General features: G+C 56.2%; 2 protein-coding genes across 2 annotated transcripts; both read right to left on the reverse strand.

The window, feature by feature from the left end:
- Positions 1–240: 240 nt before the first annotated feature.
- SOAT2 (sterol O-acyltransferase 2) lies at positions 241–10,635 on the reverse strand. Its single transcript, XM_035002579.1, has 15 exons — positions 9,743–10,635; positions 9,245–9,300; positions 8,614–8,750; positions 8,212–8,271; positions 7,785–7,892; positions 5,824–6,100; positions 5,338–5,407; positions 4,653–4,737; positions 4,493–4,538; positions 4,154–4,283; positions 2,877–2,974; positions 2,371–2,469; positions 1,514–1,649; positions 886–1,031; positions 241–698 (listed from the first exon to the last, which is right to left on the reverse strand). The coding sequence occupies exons 1-15, from the start codon at positions 9,816–9,818 to the stop codon at positions 648–650; spliced, it is 1,575 nt and encodes a 524-aa protein (XP_034858470.1). The 5' UTR covers positions 9,819–10,635; the 3' UTR covers positions 241–647.
- A 401-nt stretch (positions 10,636–11,036) lies between these two features.
- On the reverse strand, positions 11,037–15,017 carry IGFBP6 (insulin like growth factor binding protein 6). Its single transcript, XM_035002582.1, has 4 exons — positions 14,574–15,017; positions 12,221–12,360; positions 11,915–12,034; positions 11,037–11,383 (listed from the first exon to the last, which is right to left on the reverse strand). The coding sequence occupies exons 1-4, from the start codon at positions 14,902–14,904 to the stop codon at positions 11,261–11,263; spliced, it is 714 nt and encodes a 237-aa protein (XP_034858473.1). The 5' UTR covers positions 14,905–15,017; the 3' UTR covers positions 11,037–11,260.
- Positions 15,018–16,318: the final 1,301 nt, after the last annotated feature.

Genomic DNA, 16,318 nt, shown 5'->3' on the forward strand with positions numbered 1-16,318 from the left:
GGGTTGCTGGGAGCAGAAGGATTAAGGGGTGTGGAAATGTGAGCTGAAGAAGGAATAGAGGTGGAAGGGAAGGTGAGGTTGGGTTTCGGGGAGGGGACGGCATCAAAAAGGCAATGGATGTCATCCAAGACCCTCAGCCCCTCCCACCACACAGTCTCGCCTCTGAGGACACAGATCTTTAGGCCTGCCTGTCAAAAGTGGGCATTCAACACATAATGAATGAAGGAATAAACAAATGAATGAATAAAAAGAGACACAGTTTATTATTGTATTGGAAGCAGTACAAAGAGCGAGCCAAACCCTTCTCAGACCTTGGCAGCCTCAGCTTCTCTAGGTCACCCTGCATTACCAGATCTATGAGATCCTTCAAGTCTTCCCAAGTCTGGACAGTCATGAGGTAGGAGGGGGCTCTGTGCCCAATCTAGGGGGTTGGCGGCTCAAGAGCCACCACCATTCTGAGTCTGTGCTCAGCTGCCCTCCAGGTCCATAGATCGCAGTCCCTGGAGTTCCCTGGTGGGGTCATGCCTGCCAGGCCCCCTTGACTTGGAGCTAGATCTGGGAGTGCAGGGAGAGGCACCCTGGTCCCGAGCTTTGCAGGCAGAGAAGAACTTGGTGGTATCATCTGGGCAGTGAGGGTGCTCTGATCTCTAGGTGTGGCAGGACCAAGATCGAGGTGTCACCAGCTCCCAGAAGGTTGTCTGTGCCAGAGAGAGGTGAACTGTGCATGAGTTCCCTCCTGTGCCCACCCTACACATCCAAGACATGGAAGCCCCCAAACCAGGCCCTGGCCCCTGACCTGGCCCCCTGGCAAAAGAGGACTGGCTGTTGGGGAGGGGAGGTGTGTCCTTCTGGACGGGGAGCTGAGTGAGGGTCACGGTCCCTTACCTGGGGTAGGGGGCAGTGTCGCCGGGCATACCATTCCTGGCAGTACAGGCTGACCTGGATGCCTTGGCCCAGAAAGAGCATGGTCCACATTAGCACATTCCAGGCTGGGCCTGTGTGCCGGTCATGCATCATGAAGTTCATCAGCCCTGATGCAGGAGGAAAGGTTGTTACTCCAATTCCAGATACCTCGTCTCCCTGGCTGCCCTCCCATCCCACGGCACTGGGGAGAGATGGAACAGGAAGGCACCATTGGGCAAGATCTTGAACCCAACTCCAGCAACCGTAGAGGTCTCAAGGGGCTCATGTGAAAGCAGGATTCCTCAGTTTATACATCAATATCCTGGATCTTATACTAAACCTTCCAGCCTCATGCCACTTCTCCCTTTTGTCTCCCTCTATGTGTGCCCTGCTCAGATGCTCCTCTCCAGCCAGAAATCTTCTAGATCCCCCAAGAAACCCCCTGCTTCCTCCCTCCCTGTTCCCAAGTTCCTTCCCACCCCAACTTTCATGCCTCCCCCCAGAAGGGTGTGTGGCCTCCCCTGTCAGTCTGGAGTCTCCAGGAGCAGGACTCCAGGCCTCCTCCCTCTGGATGGCTCCCCCTCCCGTGGCACACGGAGGCCCAGCTCACCTCCAATTACAAAGAAGAGTATCAGCATGACAGGGTAGAAGAATCCCAGGACAAAGCAGAAGATGTACTCATGGACCACAGCAGAAACCAGGAACACACCCAGCATGGCGGCCCCTCGGGCCCGGCCACCAAGGAGCTGGCAAGGGTGGGGGGAGGAGGGTGGAATGAGTCTCTCCAAGACTCCTCCACGAAGAGCCCCCTCCTTAAGGAAGCCAGGAGAGTGTATGATACAATGGAAAGAATATGGGATTTGGGGTCTGAAGGGCTGATACATCTTATTTAAGAGCATTTTATTAGCTCTTACATGCAATCTTTAAAAGGGGATATAATAATACTTACTTCTCAGGGTTACTGTGCAGGTTATGTATGTGAAAAGTCTTGATAACTGAGAGTTGCTATATGCATACTCCTTAGAAGGCTAAGGAGGGGAGAAATGCTCTGTGGCGGGGTGGAGTTAAGGATAAGGAAGGAAGGGGGCACCTGGGTGGCTCAGTTGGTTAAGCGACTGCCTTCGGCTCAGGTCATGATCCTGGAGTCCCTGGATCGAGTCCCGCATTGGGCTCCCTGCTTGGCAGGGAGTCTGCTTCTCCCTCTGACCCTCCCCCCTCTCATGTGCTCTCATTCTCTCTCAAATAAATAAATAAATAAAATCTTAAAAAAAAAAAAAAGGATAAGGAAGGAAGGAACTTAGATCCTAAGGAGGATTTTCTGCCCAATGGGTTGGGTAGAAGGGGGTAGATGGAAGTCAAGGGGGCCCCTAGGTCTGGAAAAGGTGGATGGTGCAGACGGAGGGAAGGAGAATGTCCTGGAGAGGCTCCATTAACTGTGGGAGCTGAGGGGGTCTGCCAAGCCCGTACCCACAGCCCATCTTGATAGACGTAACTGTACAGCCAGTCGTGGACCACCACGTTCCAAGTGCGGTAGTAGTTGGAGAAGGACGTCGAGTTCCACCAGTCCTGGGAAAGAGTGGGGTCAGGGTTGGGGGAAGGAGGTGAGCATCTCCCAGCTGCTCCTCCCTGCTTCCTGCACCCTGGCCCAGTGGTCCACAGGGGGCTGGCCCCTGGCCGAAGAAAGACAGCAGGCGCTCTCCCAGCTGCCTCTTCAGGACCTGGCGCTCTGCCCTCCCTCCTTCGCCCCCTCTCAGGAGAAGATGATTCCAAAGTACCATGCCCACGAAAGCAGGTAGCCCTGGCTAGTCAGGAGGTGGAGGGGTGGCATTAGAACGGCACCCAGTGGAGCACGTTTCTCATGTGGGAGACTGACAGTACAGAGGAGGTGACACCCCATGGAGCCACCATCCTCCCCAGATCACTCCCCAGCCCTCCCTGCATCCAGCTCCCAAGTGACCAGGTCCAGGCCCCACCCGGTAGAACATTCTGTCTCCAAATCGGAGCATCTCTGCGAAGGCGTTGAGCCAGCAGTGGAGGAAGGCAAAGAAGATGAGCAGCAGCATGAAGATGCCTGGGAGTGGGGACAAGGGTTGCAGGTCAGACTGGCCCACCTGGATCCCCTGGGAAGCTCTGAGGGGCCCTCATCAGCAACCAGGGCCCCAACTCCTACCAACCATTTACTAGTCACTCACTAACTCATGCATTCATTAACCCATCCATCTGCTCATGAACCCCATGCCAGATGTTGGGGATGCACAGATGAATCTCAAAGCTCCTGACCGTCAGGAGTTCACAGAGAAGAGAGAGACAGACAGAAGCAGAGAGAGGGACAGAGACATGTCCAACCACACATCAAGGTCAAATGTGCTGGGAGCTCAGCATGATGGCCATTGATGTGCTTGGGAGTGCAGAGCAAGGGGTGAGTCATGGTGATTGATGGCTAAAACTGAAAGGCTTCCTAGAGGAGGAGGCATCTCAGTCATAGGCCTCCAAAAAGGGACAGGATTTCACGGCTGGAAAATGGGGAAAGGGCAGTCCAAGCTGAGGGACCAGTATGAGCAAAGGCCCGGAGGCATGAAAGTGCCATGTCTTTCAAGGGACAGGCGGAGCTTGTGGCAGGATGAGAAGATGGGAGGGGCTGCCTGGGAAGGGACCTTGAATGCCAGTCCAAGGGGTCAAATCGTATCTGGAGAGGCCAGCAATGCAGAGTCTCTGGAGTTTTTTTGTTTTTTGTTTTTTGTTTTAAAGATTTTATTTATTTATTTGACACAGAGAGAGACACTGCGAGAGCAGGAACACAAGCAGGGGGGTGGGAGAGGGAGAAGGAGGCCTCTCGCCGAGCAGGCAGCCCGATGTGGGGCTTGATCCCAGGACCCTGGGATCATGACCTGAGCCGAAGGCAGATGCTTAACGACTGAGCCACCCAGGCGCCCGTCACTGGAGTTTTTGAAGCAGGATGGGGAATGATTAGCCTGGAGCAGGGACGTTCGTCTGGGCAACAGTGTCAGGGGCAGGCAGGAGAGGAAAGATTGAAGGGGTGAGGAGACAGGTGAGGAGGCCAATGTGGAAAGAGAGAGTGGAGTGGTCATCCGAAGTGAGCAATGATGGGAGGGGCCGCATGTGGGAGAGGTTCCGGAGCAGGAGGTGTTGAACCTGACTGAAGGGAAAGAGTGAGGGGAGGCAGGAGTCCCCTACTAGGCAACCTTCCCCCGGGTGCAGCCCCCTCCAGCCCTACCTTCGGTGGGCATACCTGGCAATGTGGCATGCATGATAGAGAGCACCAGAGCCCGGCTACTGAAGGGCTCCCGGCTCATGTTGGCAAAGACAGGGACGCAGAGGCGGCTCAGGATGAAACAGGCATACAGCACGCAGCCCAGGGCCTGGGGGGTGCGGGAGGGGTGGGGGACACATCACCTTGAGAGGGGTCACGAGCAGCTGCCCCCTGGCTCTGGAATTGGATTCTGGCCCAGCCCCTGCCTCCTCTTACCTTAGCACCACCCTCTGACCTCTTCCCCAGGCCTCCCCCACCTCACTCCCAGAAATGCCCCCTTGGCCACCACGAGTCCGCCCTTCTACCCCATCTTCTGACCTGGGCAAAGTTCTTGGCCACATAATTCCACCTGACATTGGGTGTCCTGCAGCAGCAATGGGGATAATAGAAAGGAAATAATGGGAATAATAGAAAGGAAAATAAAATGGCAGGGTCCCTGATGGGCCTGGGCATTTGAGAAAGAGGTGCAGGGTCTTACCTGGGGTAAGTCTTCCTGTAGATTAGCGTGGGGCAGAAGAGGAAGTAGAGGTAGCTGGAGAAACTGGGGGCCTGCGTGCCCTCACCTGGGGAGGAGGGAGAGGGCTCCATCAGTGAAGGGGGATGGGAGAGAGGGCGGGGGAGGGGTGGACGCTGGGGAAGGGCTGGGACTGGTGGGTGGAGGGCTGGCTAGGACAGGGGTTCGGGGGATGGGTGAGGGGCTGGATACTGGGTCTGGAGGTGTGGTGGGGAAGTGAGACTACTAAGGAGCTGAAGCTGCTCTTTGACACCCTTCTTTTGCTTCCGTTCCAGGCACCCTACTTTCTGGGACAGGACCTGCTTAGTCAGCGTTTCATTTGGCACTCACAAGTTCCACCACACATTCTCTCTCTCCTTCTGTTCTGACTTCCCAATATAAGGCTCTCATACCCTGGGTCTTTCCAGGCTAGGCCTGGAAATTGGAAAGTACCAGAAGTCCTGGGTAACAGAGATGCCATATCTCAGAGGTGGGACCTGAGAATGCCTAATGACTAAGGCCCACAGAGTCCAGTTGGAGGCCTGAGTTCTGCCCTGGGGGCAACACAGGCTCAGGAAGCCACAGATTTTATAAGCATCCTGCAACTGCTGACTTCACTCAAAACAGCCAAAAGGCCCAAGTTCACAGCAGGGCCGACCCAAGGCCTCACCTACTCTGGCACAAAGGGTTCCAGGCACAGCCTCTCTCAAGAAGGAGTAGCTCTTCATCAGGAGCCTGACCTGAGATGGAATGGAAAGGAGGTTAAGTTGCTGTGTGGCTTTGAGCAAATCACTTAACATCTCTGTGCGCTCTTTTACGGAAGAGAGGCAGGCAGATTGCAAAATGTGTACGGTCAAAGCCCATACTTTATCTTTTTGTCGGGTTGTCTTATAGCCTAACAAGCAGCTGCTGGGATGAGTCAAGGGTAAAGGGGTACAGGAAAGGCCAGGGCGGGGCCTCCAGCCAGCCAACCCCGGTGACTCCTTGCAAAGTCCGATTACATTTGCATAGCAGCAAATTTCCTTGGAGCCGGCTGGTGCGCTCAAATCCTTGGCGCCGGACTCCGCCCCTAGGAACTAGCTCCGCCCCTACCAATACTGTTGTACAAGTGCCCTCCCCCAGAGGAGCCCCGCCCCCACCTCGTCTCGCCCATCACCTGCTCGAAGACTAGGACACTGCGCGACGCGGGCGGGAGCTGATACTTCAGGGCCACGTGGATCGGGAGGACGCAGACGACGGCGGTGTGGGCGACCAGCAGCACGCAGCCTAGGGCCACCCCCAGCATCCAGGCCCCTCCAGCCCGGGGCCACGCCCACAGCCGCAGGGCCTGGTAGGGCACCAGCAGAGTGGACAGGAACATGGGGACCCAGGTCATCAGCGCCAAGGGCAGCTGTCCAAAGCTGAAGATCAGTAGGTCAAACTCCAGCATCAGCCTTGGAGTGGAGAGGAAGAAACAAAGGAGACAAATGTGTGGCCCATCCTTGTCCCTCCCTCGGCAGTCAGAGCTCTTGGAAGATAAACTGAGGTATTTTGTGAAGGTTACTAGGGCCCCATATCTGAAGGTTTTCAAGATGGCACCTCTGTTGTCCCGAACTTCTAGCACAGGGTGTTGCCCGAAAAGACTCAATCATGGGGTGGGTTTGCCTACAGATGACCTTTAGAGCCCTCTGAATCTTATGATGTTGCAGGAGGGCTCAGAACTTTGTATGCCACGGGTATTAAAATATGAGGTATTCAGAGTTTAGCCTTGATTTCCGTTCGTTGTGTTCTTTTGGAGTAGCTGTAGCTGTACATGGAGTTAGTGGAAAGCAGGTCACGGGCTGTTTTATTTGCTTATGTTTAGAGTGTATGGTTTGTAACGGGGAAAGATGGGAAACCACCTAAATGTCCATGAGGAAAGGACCAAAAGCTGGCATGTCCCGACTGCAGTCGTTAAGAACAGTGGGCTGACATGGAAAAAATCTCTTAGATAGGAGGAGAAGTTGTCAAGGAGTAAAACCAGAACAATAAGTACAGTAAGTATCTTATTTATGTAAAGCCTCACAACAGATACTTTCTTTGTTCTTTTTTTTTTTTTTTAAAGATTCTATTTATTCATTTGACAGAGAGAGACACAGCGTGAGAGGGAACACAAGCAGGGGGAGTGGAAGAGGGAGAAGCAGGCTTCCCGCCGAGCAGGGAGCTCGATGCGGGGCTCGATCCCAGGACCTTGGGATCACGACCTGAGCCGAAGGCAGTCGTCTAACCAACTGAGCCACCCAGGCGCCCAGATACTTTCTTTGTTCTTATATACATGTGGATGCGAACGCATGGAACATGCTCTGGAGGGAAACTCTCAAAACTGTTAAAACTGTTACCTCTGATAGAGGTCTGGGGTTGGCGGAGTGGTCAGGAGGAACTGTCACTTTTACGTGTATTTGAACTTTTTACTGACATTTGATCCTTCTACTACTCATATAATTAACAACAATTTTACCAGAAGGAAATACTGTTGCTGAACCCACAGATCCTTATCCTCTTTTTACTGCTTCCTAAGCCGTACTTAGGGTGAGGTAGGGGCGGTGCAAATACAGACCCGCCCCCCGCAAGATCTATAGCCCTCTGAGACTCATCTCCAGAGTCAGGGGTGCTCTGGGCGGATGCCTGTGGGCTTGTCTGGGTTCCCCACAAGACTGGGAGTGCCTCACAGACAGGGATGGGGCCTGGCCCTCATCTCTGGCCCCCAAGGTGGGTACTTGGGAGGTGCTCAATGGAGGTTGCTTGGATTGAGCAGTGCTGCCTTGGGAGGGAGTGTGAGCGAATGGTGCGGTGTGAAGCGTGCCTGTGTGCTCACGTGTATCTGCCTCAGGGCAGGGTTCCTACTGAGGAGTATTTGAGCGGAGGAGAGAGTGTCCCCAGAGTGGCTGACCTGGGAGGTCAGACCAAGGGCCATCCAAGGCTGTGGAAAGAAGAAGTCTAAGAGTGTGTTTTAGGTGGGAAGGTTGTTGGAAGCAATGGTGATGTGTGTCCAATAATCAAAGGATCAAAGTTGGGGGGGAGCTGTGCAATGGCAAATGGAACACTGGGGACCTAGGGGGTCTGATCTGTGTGCCTATCCCAGGCTGGAGGGGGGCCTACCTGCCCTCATCAATGAAGTCGATGGCCAGGGTGCTGATGATGAAGACACACAGGCCGGCGATGAACATGTGGTAGATGGTGCGGAAATGCTGCACCTCCATCAGCTCGCTGCAGGGACAGGGGCCCGAAGGTCAGTGTGGGAGGGTCCTCAAATTCATGGGGACCAGCTCAGGCATGATACACATGTGGGGTGAGAACTAGCGATTGGGAACTTGCAGCTAAGGGCTGGGACATGGCTGGGACTTATCTTGGTGGCCTTTCTTCCATGATCATGCCCAGGGCAAATGGGGAAGATGAGCTTTAGAAACCCTCTCCAAGTCTTCCCTCCAAACACCTAGAACCCGAGGATTAGAAATGAGGGGTCCTGAACCCCCCCAGCCAAAGCTCTTTCTTTTCCTCCCATCCCCTGTCCTTGATGTGGACTTACTCAAGCAGGGACTTTCGGATGATGAAAATTTTCCGTTTCCCCAGGGATGACTCCCGGGCCCTGAATGAAGACAGTTGTTCTGGGTCAGGACCCAAAGGAAGAAGGCACTGGGCAGAGAGCAGAGCCTTGCAGAAGGTGAATACTTGGGAGCCAAGGGCAGTAGTAGAGGAAGGTCAGGGTGAGGGCCCGAGGGCAGGACCAGGTGGAAGGTCAGGACCAGGGCAGAACAAGGCCCAGAGGTGGAGGTCAGGGTCAGAGGCGATAAGGGGAAAAGAGAGAAGGTTGAAGTCGGGGTCATGCCCACACCGGCAAAGGATGCATGAGATGATATTTAGGGCTCATAACCCTCACAGTAGAGGAGCCTGCGACAGGAGCCCAGCCCCCTGCTCCTCAGACGCTCACTTGCTCGAGGAATCTGGAGGAATGGAGGGCACAGGTCCACCTTGTGGTGGGTAGGATTGTACGGCCTCCCACATGGCCCGATCCAGCAGCTCCCTCAGCGGTCCCTGAGCTTGTTCCAGAAGCTGTGTCTTCACAGCCTACAGGACAAAGCAGGTCAGGCCCGCTGTCTCCATCCGGACAGCCATCCTCTCATTCACCATGTATTTGCTGAGCTTCTTTCTCTGTGTGTCGGGCCCATCGCTAGGTGCCAGGATCAGGCACGGCTCTGGCCCAGGGGTTCCCCCCAAGTTTATTTCTCTCTGGCTTCCCAGGGCAGCAGTGAGGACCAAGGAAAGCCACTTGCAGGGCCAGGGTCTGGATGTCGACCACCTTGTCATCTCTGACCCTACTCTCTTCTCCTTCTCCCCAGCCTTCCCTCTCCTGACCTTTAGTCCCAGCAACAGAAGACTGTTCACTGGCTGACTTTTGGCCCCTGCCCTGCTGACCTGTATTTAAAACCCCTCCATCTTCACCCTTAGCTCTCACCTGATCTGAGGAGTTTGAGCCCAAGAACAAATTGTCTTTACAATGTCCTCGTCCCTACAGTCCTCCACTCCAAGACCTGTCCATCTTGACCTCTGACCTCCCTCACCTCCATATGTCGGGTCCATTGCACCAAGTCCACGTCTCCGTCCTTCTTGGTGTTTCCTAGGAGGCGGGGTCAAAGGGCACACCCAAGGGGGAGGAGTTAAGGTTCTGCGGCCTGGGACAGACCCAGAAGCATCCTCTGTCCAGGAAGTGCTTTCTGTCAGCTCAGCAGCCTCCCCGCCCCCAGCCAGTGCAGTATCTGGTATTACGGTGGGGCGATCAGAAGACCTTTTCAGGGGGTGAAGTGGCCACCGGGAGCCTGATGACATTGCCTGGGAAACGGGAAGCTACTCCATTCACCCTCGGGGGTGAAAGAGTCCACAAGATAGGGCAAGGCCCCAGCTCTGAATATCTTTCCACTTCCCTCTGCCGGCTGGGCAGTGAGGGGCAGAGGTGGCGGCCACCTTCCCTCACTTCCCAAAACAACAGGAGCCCCCTCTCAACAACACGTCTCCACCTCCAGCCCGTGCTGAGCTCTCTGCGCCCCCAGAGGGTGGTTCACCTTCTCCCGAGGGTCGCTCTTCTTGCTCTCCTCTCGGCCCTTCTCCCCTCCGCAGTCGGGCCGCCTTTGGCTCCATGGTGTGAGTCCTGACTGGGCAGCAGGCGGCTGTGGAGTGCTCCCTCCCTTCCCTCCTTGCCGCCTGCCCAGCTCTTATCTCACTCAGCTCATTAGACAGGTCCAAAGACTAAAGTCCTCTCAGGAGGAGGGAACCTCCAGGAGCACAATAGGTCATCTGGTCCAGAGGCTAACACTTCTCAGCTACAGGCCTGGCTCTGCTGGCTGTCCCCGGGATGGTTGTCACCCCCTCAACGGCCCAACCCACCACCCAGATGTCCGGCTGAGTGAGCCACCCCTCCCACAGGAACAGTGGCTCTGCACCCCTGCGTGTCGTGGGGAGGAGGACTTTGCTTCTCTGAGGCTTATTGCCTAGCACAACTCCCCTGGCCATCTCCTTCCCAGCAGCCTGAAGGATCTTCGGGTACCAGCGCACTCAGCTCCCTTAGACCATGCGATAAGGTGTGTCGTGTGCATGTGAGTCGTGTTCTGATGGGGTTGGTGTCTGTGACAAAGGCCGTGCTGTGGCCCCTCCAGGAAGTGCTGGGTGCCAGGGCCCCTGGGCCGCAGCTCTGCCTGACACCTGCTGGGGTTAGCGTGTGGGCAGAAAGGAGGCTAAACAAACCCTTATTCCGGGCCTAGGGGACGCCAGGCATTGTCACGGCTGGAAGAACAAGATTTAAATCCTCATTAGCCAGCTGTGTAACTTCAGGCAAGTGACCCAAATGTTTTAAACCACTGTTTCCTCCTCTGGAAAAGAGGGGCAAAAGTCCCTACCTCACAAGGTTATCGTAAGCACAAAATGAGGTAGGCCACAGAGAAGCACATACTCCAGGGTCTGGCCTGTGGGAGGGGCTCGATAAGTAAGACTTTCCTTCCCTTTTTAGTAGGATGTAACAGAAAGGTAAGTGATTTGAGAGTTCCTCTTTATTGGTTCCTCCTGGGGATTAACTATTAATCCTTCCTCTCCCCTGTCCCATTGTGTCCAAATATTAGTGTTAGAAACAAGGTCACAAACTGAGACAAAGGCCTTGACCCCCACGTCTCCCCTGCTCCCACTCCCTGGTGGGTAGTGGGGTGAGGCTCGAGGGCTGGAAACCTCTACCAGTGGCTGTCTCCCGCATTCCCAGTGCAGGAAAGGAGAGCTGCAGGGGGGGAGCGGGGGGCAGAAGGTGGGAGACAGAAGGTGGGAGAGAGAAGGGCTCCATAAATGTGAGAGTTAGAGACACAGAGACGTAGGTCAGAGACCCCCAACACAGCTTTATTCACATCCCAAGCCCACACTAACAATCTCTCCATGTGTGGGGTCCCAGGGGGCGAGGGGGACAGTGGGGTAGCGCCTGAAGGTGGAGTGTGGGGCTCAGGGCTCCTGAGTTACTCACCACTCAACAAATGACCCAAGATGACAGCCCCAGGCTCCTTCCAGTGGCCCAGCAGCGCCCCCCCCCCCCACCGACCCCAGGCTTAGCCACTGCTCCCAGTGGGGCAGGAAGAGCTTCCATCGCCATCGGGGGACCCCGGCAGGGGCTGGCCCATCCGATCCACACACCAGCAGGGACCTCGGCGCTGCCCCTGGGAGGAGCGGCACTAGGGAGAGAGGCACAGGGATCAGAGGGGCTGCCCTGAGGGCAGGAGGGACCTGAGGGCCCGAGGGGGCTGAGTCTGAGTATGCAGGAACATCTGAGAGCTCTCAGGACGCGGAGGCTCCCTGGGCTCCCTTCTCTTGCTCCTCTCTTCTTCACCCACTAAACTGGGCCTGTTCTTCCAGGCCTGAACCATGGTTCTCAAAGCGTGGTTCCCAAACCAGCCACGGCAGCAGCCCTAGGGACTGCGTTAGAAATGCAAATTCTCAGACTCTGGGGGGAGGGCTCAGCCACCTGTGTGTTCACAGCCCCTAGGTGACCCGTGAGCCACCTCCCAGATGGGAGCCCCAGAGTTAGGCGTTCCTGGGTTAGGCCGTCTGACTCCTCTACTACAGCGTGTGGCTCTTCTCTGGGTTTGTGTGGGCTCTAAAGTGGGGGGGTCTTAAAGGCAGGGACAGTGTCTTCTTTATGCCCTCTGTAAGCTCACCCCATCCCTGGTAGGACCAAGGGGAAGAGAGGAGAGGAGGGGCCTCACCTGCCGCTTCCGGTAGAAGCCCCGATAGTCACAATTAGGCACATAGAGGGTGTGAGCCCCCCGATACACCTCGGTCTGTAGTTGCTGTAGCACTGAGTCCAGATGTTTGCGGCACGGGCCCTGGGAGAAGGGGGAGCAGGCAGCTCAGAACCGTCCCAGCCTAGCTCCACTGTCCAGCCCCCAGTGCCCCCAGCCAGGCTCCCAGGACGCGCACGTGGGAGACCACTCCAAGCCCAAGGGGACGGCCTCAGATGGGAGTGTCCAGGGCTCCCCACCCCTCCTGCTCTCTGCCAGTCGTGAACGCACCATCTCCGTGTCTTGGACACCCCCAGGATTGGGTCGGCCCAGAGTGGTAGAGGCCCCTGGATTCCTCTGTTGGTCTCTGCGGTTCACGTCCTGTGGACGAGTGGTTCCTGCTTGGGGTTTGCTCTCCTTAGGATTCTCTCCTACAGCCACAAGAAGAATGGGGGAGGAAGAGTCCAGAAATCAGAAGTCAAAGACCAGAACCAAATGGAAGAGAGCCTTGCTCAACCTGACTCCCTGAAGTGGGAGGAAGAGAAGAGCTTTCCAAGTAGTGGAAATGAGGATGGTTAGAACTTGTTTCCTCCTGTACCTTCTTCTGGCCTCAGTTTCTCTCTCTGACAAAGAATGATATTACCTTTCCTGACAATATCTCCAGACTAGTCTTAAGTCTTATAAGGCAGAAGCATTTTGGAAAGGAAACATCCAGGGGCGCCTGGGTGGCTCAGTTGTTAAGTGTCTGCCTTCGGCTCAGGTCATGATCCCAGGGTCCTGGGATCGAGTCCTGCGTCGGGCTCCCTGCTCGGCGGGAAGCCTGCTTCTCGCTCTCCCACTCCCCCTGCTTGTGTTCCTGCTCTCGCTATCTCTCTCTCTGTCAAATAAATAAATAAAATCTTAAAAAAAAAAAAAAAAGAAAGGAAACATCCAGGACAAATAAAAATATATAGGGAGGCCTTGGGCTTGGGGGTGAAAAGACCTGGCTGTTCCCCCAGATGCCAGAAGGGGGTGCACCAAGCCAGGGAGATGAGGCAGAAGAACAAGGGATGTGGGACGGGGTTAGCAGGGACCCAAGTGGAATGTGTGTCCCCGGTGTGACCCTGCTGCGACTCAGCCCATCCCTCCCAGGCTTTAGACATAGTTACTTCTGGGGCACTGCAGTGGGGGCTTTTCCCTTCTGGTCTCCGATAGTTCAGCCCAGCTCAACCCCAGTGGTCCCAGGAACAGTATGATTCGGCCCTTTACGGGGACAGGCAGAGGGCAGGTTGCAAAGATGCAGGAAATGAGGGGCTTCTAACCTGCAGGCTGTTCTTGGCTCTGGAGAAAGTGTCATACATGGTGTCTAGGGGGCCTGGGGAAAGCTCAGGATGGGAGGGGCTGAGGAAATAAATCAGGACCAGGACGTCAGGGTAAGGAAAATGCAGGGAGGGGAGTATGCACTGCTTGGAATTTGCCCCAGCTGTAAAATTAGATATTATGGCCCCAAAGGGATCATCTGTTCCTTTTCATGCCCAAAGACAAGCTCTGCTCAAGTCCCCAGTCCTCAAGCCTAAACAGTTTCTCCCACCTGCCTACTACCCACAACCCAAGAGCCATTCCCTCTGCCATCCTGACTCTGATCCTTCTTCCTCCACCCTTCTCAGAACATGCCCCTCATTCCCTCCATTTAGCACCCTACCACAACCATGCTCCCACTACCTCCTCTGACCCACCTAGACAACCCTTTCTATGAGGACCCCTAGCAGCCCGGACCCAGGCATTTGGACTGAAAGAAACTCCAAGTTAACTTCCCATCCCTTCCCATGGAAGAAACCAGGAGCTCAGATGCCCGGGGCGGGGCGGGGCGGGGTGGGGGGGGGGACTGCTTTCATTTCCTGCCCTCCTTATGTCCTTGCTGCCCCCCATCTTTTGGATTCTGACTCACTTCTGTCCCACCCACCCAATGACTCAGTCTTCTATTTTCCTCCCTGGGGTAGGGTGGGGTAGGGTGGGTGGAGGGTTCTGAGCAGCTTTAAATCATAACCCTGATTTGGCAGATTCCTTCTTTTCCCACCTCTATCCCCTTCTCTTGAGGCCCCTAGAGCCTGCCCTCTGACTCTAGTCTAGTCTGAAACAATTCTGGGTTTGGGGAGTTTTCTGTTTTAGACCCCATGTTCAGGTGCTTTGGACACCCTGATATTAAGGGGAGAAGGGGGGCTATTTCTCAGTGTGTGCAGGATTTGAGAGTCCGGGTTCCCTTCCCTCCTTCTCCCAGTGGAAACTGGGAACAACATCTGGGTCCTTTCCCCAGCTCCGGGGGTTGGAGGAAAGGAGCTGGGATGCTGTGGCATGGCCCTAAACCCCTCCATGCTCACCTTTCCCTTCAAGAGAAAATAAATGGGTTAAGAGCTCAGACATTTCCCTGCGCTGTCCCCAGGGCCTGTAGCCGCACCCCAACCTTCTAGCTGCTTCCCGCCCTTGCCCCTTCACCCTCCAAACGTGCCCCCCCCCCCCCCGGGTTAGGAAAAAGAAGCATCACTGACAGAACCCAGAGGCTTGCAGGGCTGCGGGCGCCCGGCTCTGCGGGACCCTGCTCTCCAGGACCCCGCCCGCTGCTGTGCGGGACTCGCGTGGGCGGGGCAGGGGCGGGGCGCGGACTCACCCGGGGGCCCCCGCGCCCGGCGGCAGCGGCCGCGGCCCAGCAGCAGCGCCCGCAAAGGCGCCTCGTCTTCCTCGGGCGGGTGGCACTGCAGTCCTGGGAGGCAGTTGGGGGTGTAGACCCCGCACTGCTGCCCCTCCCTCCTGAGGCAGCCCCCAGCTTCCGTGCAGGCCTCGGTCGGCGGCCCCCCATCCTCCTCCTCCACGCAAGCCCCTGGACAACCCGCCTGCACCCCCTGCCCGCAGCCTGGGCACCGTGCCAAGGCGGCTCCTGAGCGGGCAGCGAGCAGCAGGGTTAGCAGCAGCAGGGGCCGCAGCAGCCCGTAGGGGGTCATGGTCAGGATTTTTCGTCCCGTCCACTCCTCCCAGAGCAGTCTTAGCGCAGCTGCTGCCCGCCGCCGCCCCTCTGCCTTAAGTAGCCGCCGGTCGGGGGCCGGGCCCTTTAAGAGCCAGGTGAAGGGGGGTGGGGGAGAAGGCAGGGGCATTCCCTAAACTGGGTGGGACTGGAGAGGCCCCCCCCCCCACCTGGGTCCTCCCCACTTTTCTCTCCCCCCTCCCTTCCCAGTTTCTGTTTACTTCCCAAATGACTCTGATTTTTCTTGCTTTGTTCCCGGGACTCTCGGCTGGAATTTGGGAGCTGGACAGCTGGCTGGAGGCACTAGAGGGTGGGGAGGGGTGGAAGAAGGAGAGGACGGGAGTTGGGATGAAGCGAAAAACCTGGAATCCCGTCCATGTGTATGTGTGGGGATGAAGGGGCGCAGGGACTCTCGTGGGGAGTGAGGGACCTGCTGTCTGAAAGGGAGGGGGGAGGGATGGGGTGTGGGAGTCACAAGAGAGATGTATGCAAAGGGAAAGAGAAAAGGCCCGGGATGCTGGATAATGGGGATTTGGGAAAACCCACTGCTGATGGGAGAAAGTAGCCCAAGGGAGAGGAGAGGAAGAGCAAGCTTTGAGATGTTACTGTGGGAAAACGGGGGTCAGGGGGCCTGACTGGGTGAAGGTGGAAGAAGGGGTTGAGGGGAGCAGGGGGAGAGGTGGGGAGAGGGTGGGAAGGCGAACCTTGAATGTATAGGCTTTACCCCTAGGATTGTGGTGGGGCCACCGGAGTATCCCAGACGGCCCCTGTGTGCAAGGGTGAGAATAGCTGAACACCTGGCAGGTAGGGACAGGGTAGTGGTGAGGGACTGGCCCGTTGAAATTATGGAGGTGGAGGGGGGTGGGGCAAAAGTTAGATGAACCCATACTCTGGGTGCTCTTGGCAACAGTGGACAGAGAACAGACACCCCCCCCACCGCCCCCCCCACCCTCCCCCCCCACCTTCTGTCCTTCATGCAGGTTAGCCTCCATTCCTTTCCTGTCTTAGAATCTGCCCCTTCACTCCTGGTATCACCCATTGGGTTGTCTGGATTCATCGGGTTTTGCTTTGTCCAGAGGGTGGTAGACTGGGACTGGGACGGGTCTGGGTATTTCTGCCAGCTGGGCAGCCTTCACTGCACTGGTCTGTCTACCACCCCCCCCCAACCGCCCACCTCCCCTCTCCAGGGCAGTGCCCCACCCATCCCCAGCCCTCCTAGCTGAGCCTGCCTTCCTAGAGGCAAGAGGCAGGAAGAAGGACCGCTCCTCTTGGCAGCTCACACTGGCCCTGCTCAGGATTACGCAACAAGAGCCATCTCATTCTTTCCTAAAACAAGGGCTCTGGGCAATGACTAAGTTTAAATTCTGGGCCCCCAAGCACTAATGTCAGCAAGG

Source organism: Mirounga leonina, unplaced genomic scaffold, assembly GCF_011800145.1.
Source record: "Mirounga leonina isolate KUSES-001 unplaced genomic scaffold, KU_Mleo_1.0 Mir_126, whole genome shotgun sequence".
NCBI classification, from domain to species: domain Eukaryota; kingdom Metazoa; phylum Chordata; class Mammalia; order Carnivora; family Phocidae; genus Mirounga; species Mirounga leonina.

Bases quoted from the DNA above. Each gene is read 5' to 3' on its own strand.
- IGFBP6 (XM_035002582.1), bottom strand. From the start codon at position 14,904: ATGACCCCCTACGGGCTGCTGCGGCCCCTGCTGCTGCTAACCCTGCTG. The intron at 12,361-14,573 runs GTGAGTCCGCGC...TTGTGGCTGTAG, and splicing joins CCGGGCGCGGGGGCCCCCGG to GAGAGAATCCTAAGGAGAGC. The intron at 11,384-11,914 runs GTGAGGCCCCTC...CTCTCTCCCTAG, and splicing joins GCTTCTACCGGAAGCGGCAG to TGCCGCTCCTCCCAGGGGCA.
- SOAT2 (XM_035002579.1), bottom strand. From the start codon at position 9,818: ATGGAGCCAAAGGCGGCCCGACTGCGGAGGGGAGAAGGGCCGAGAGGA. The intron at 7,893-8,211 runs GTAAGTCCACAT...CTGTCCCTGCAG, and splicing joins ATCCGAAAGTCCCTGCTTGA to CGAGCTGATGGAGGTGCAGC. The intron at 699-885 runs GTAAGGGACCGT...TCTCTGGCACAG, and splicing joins GACACTGCCCCCTACCCCAG to ACAACCTTCTGGGAGCTGGT.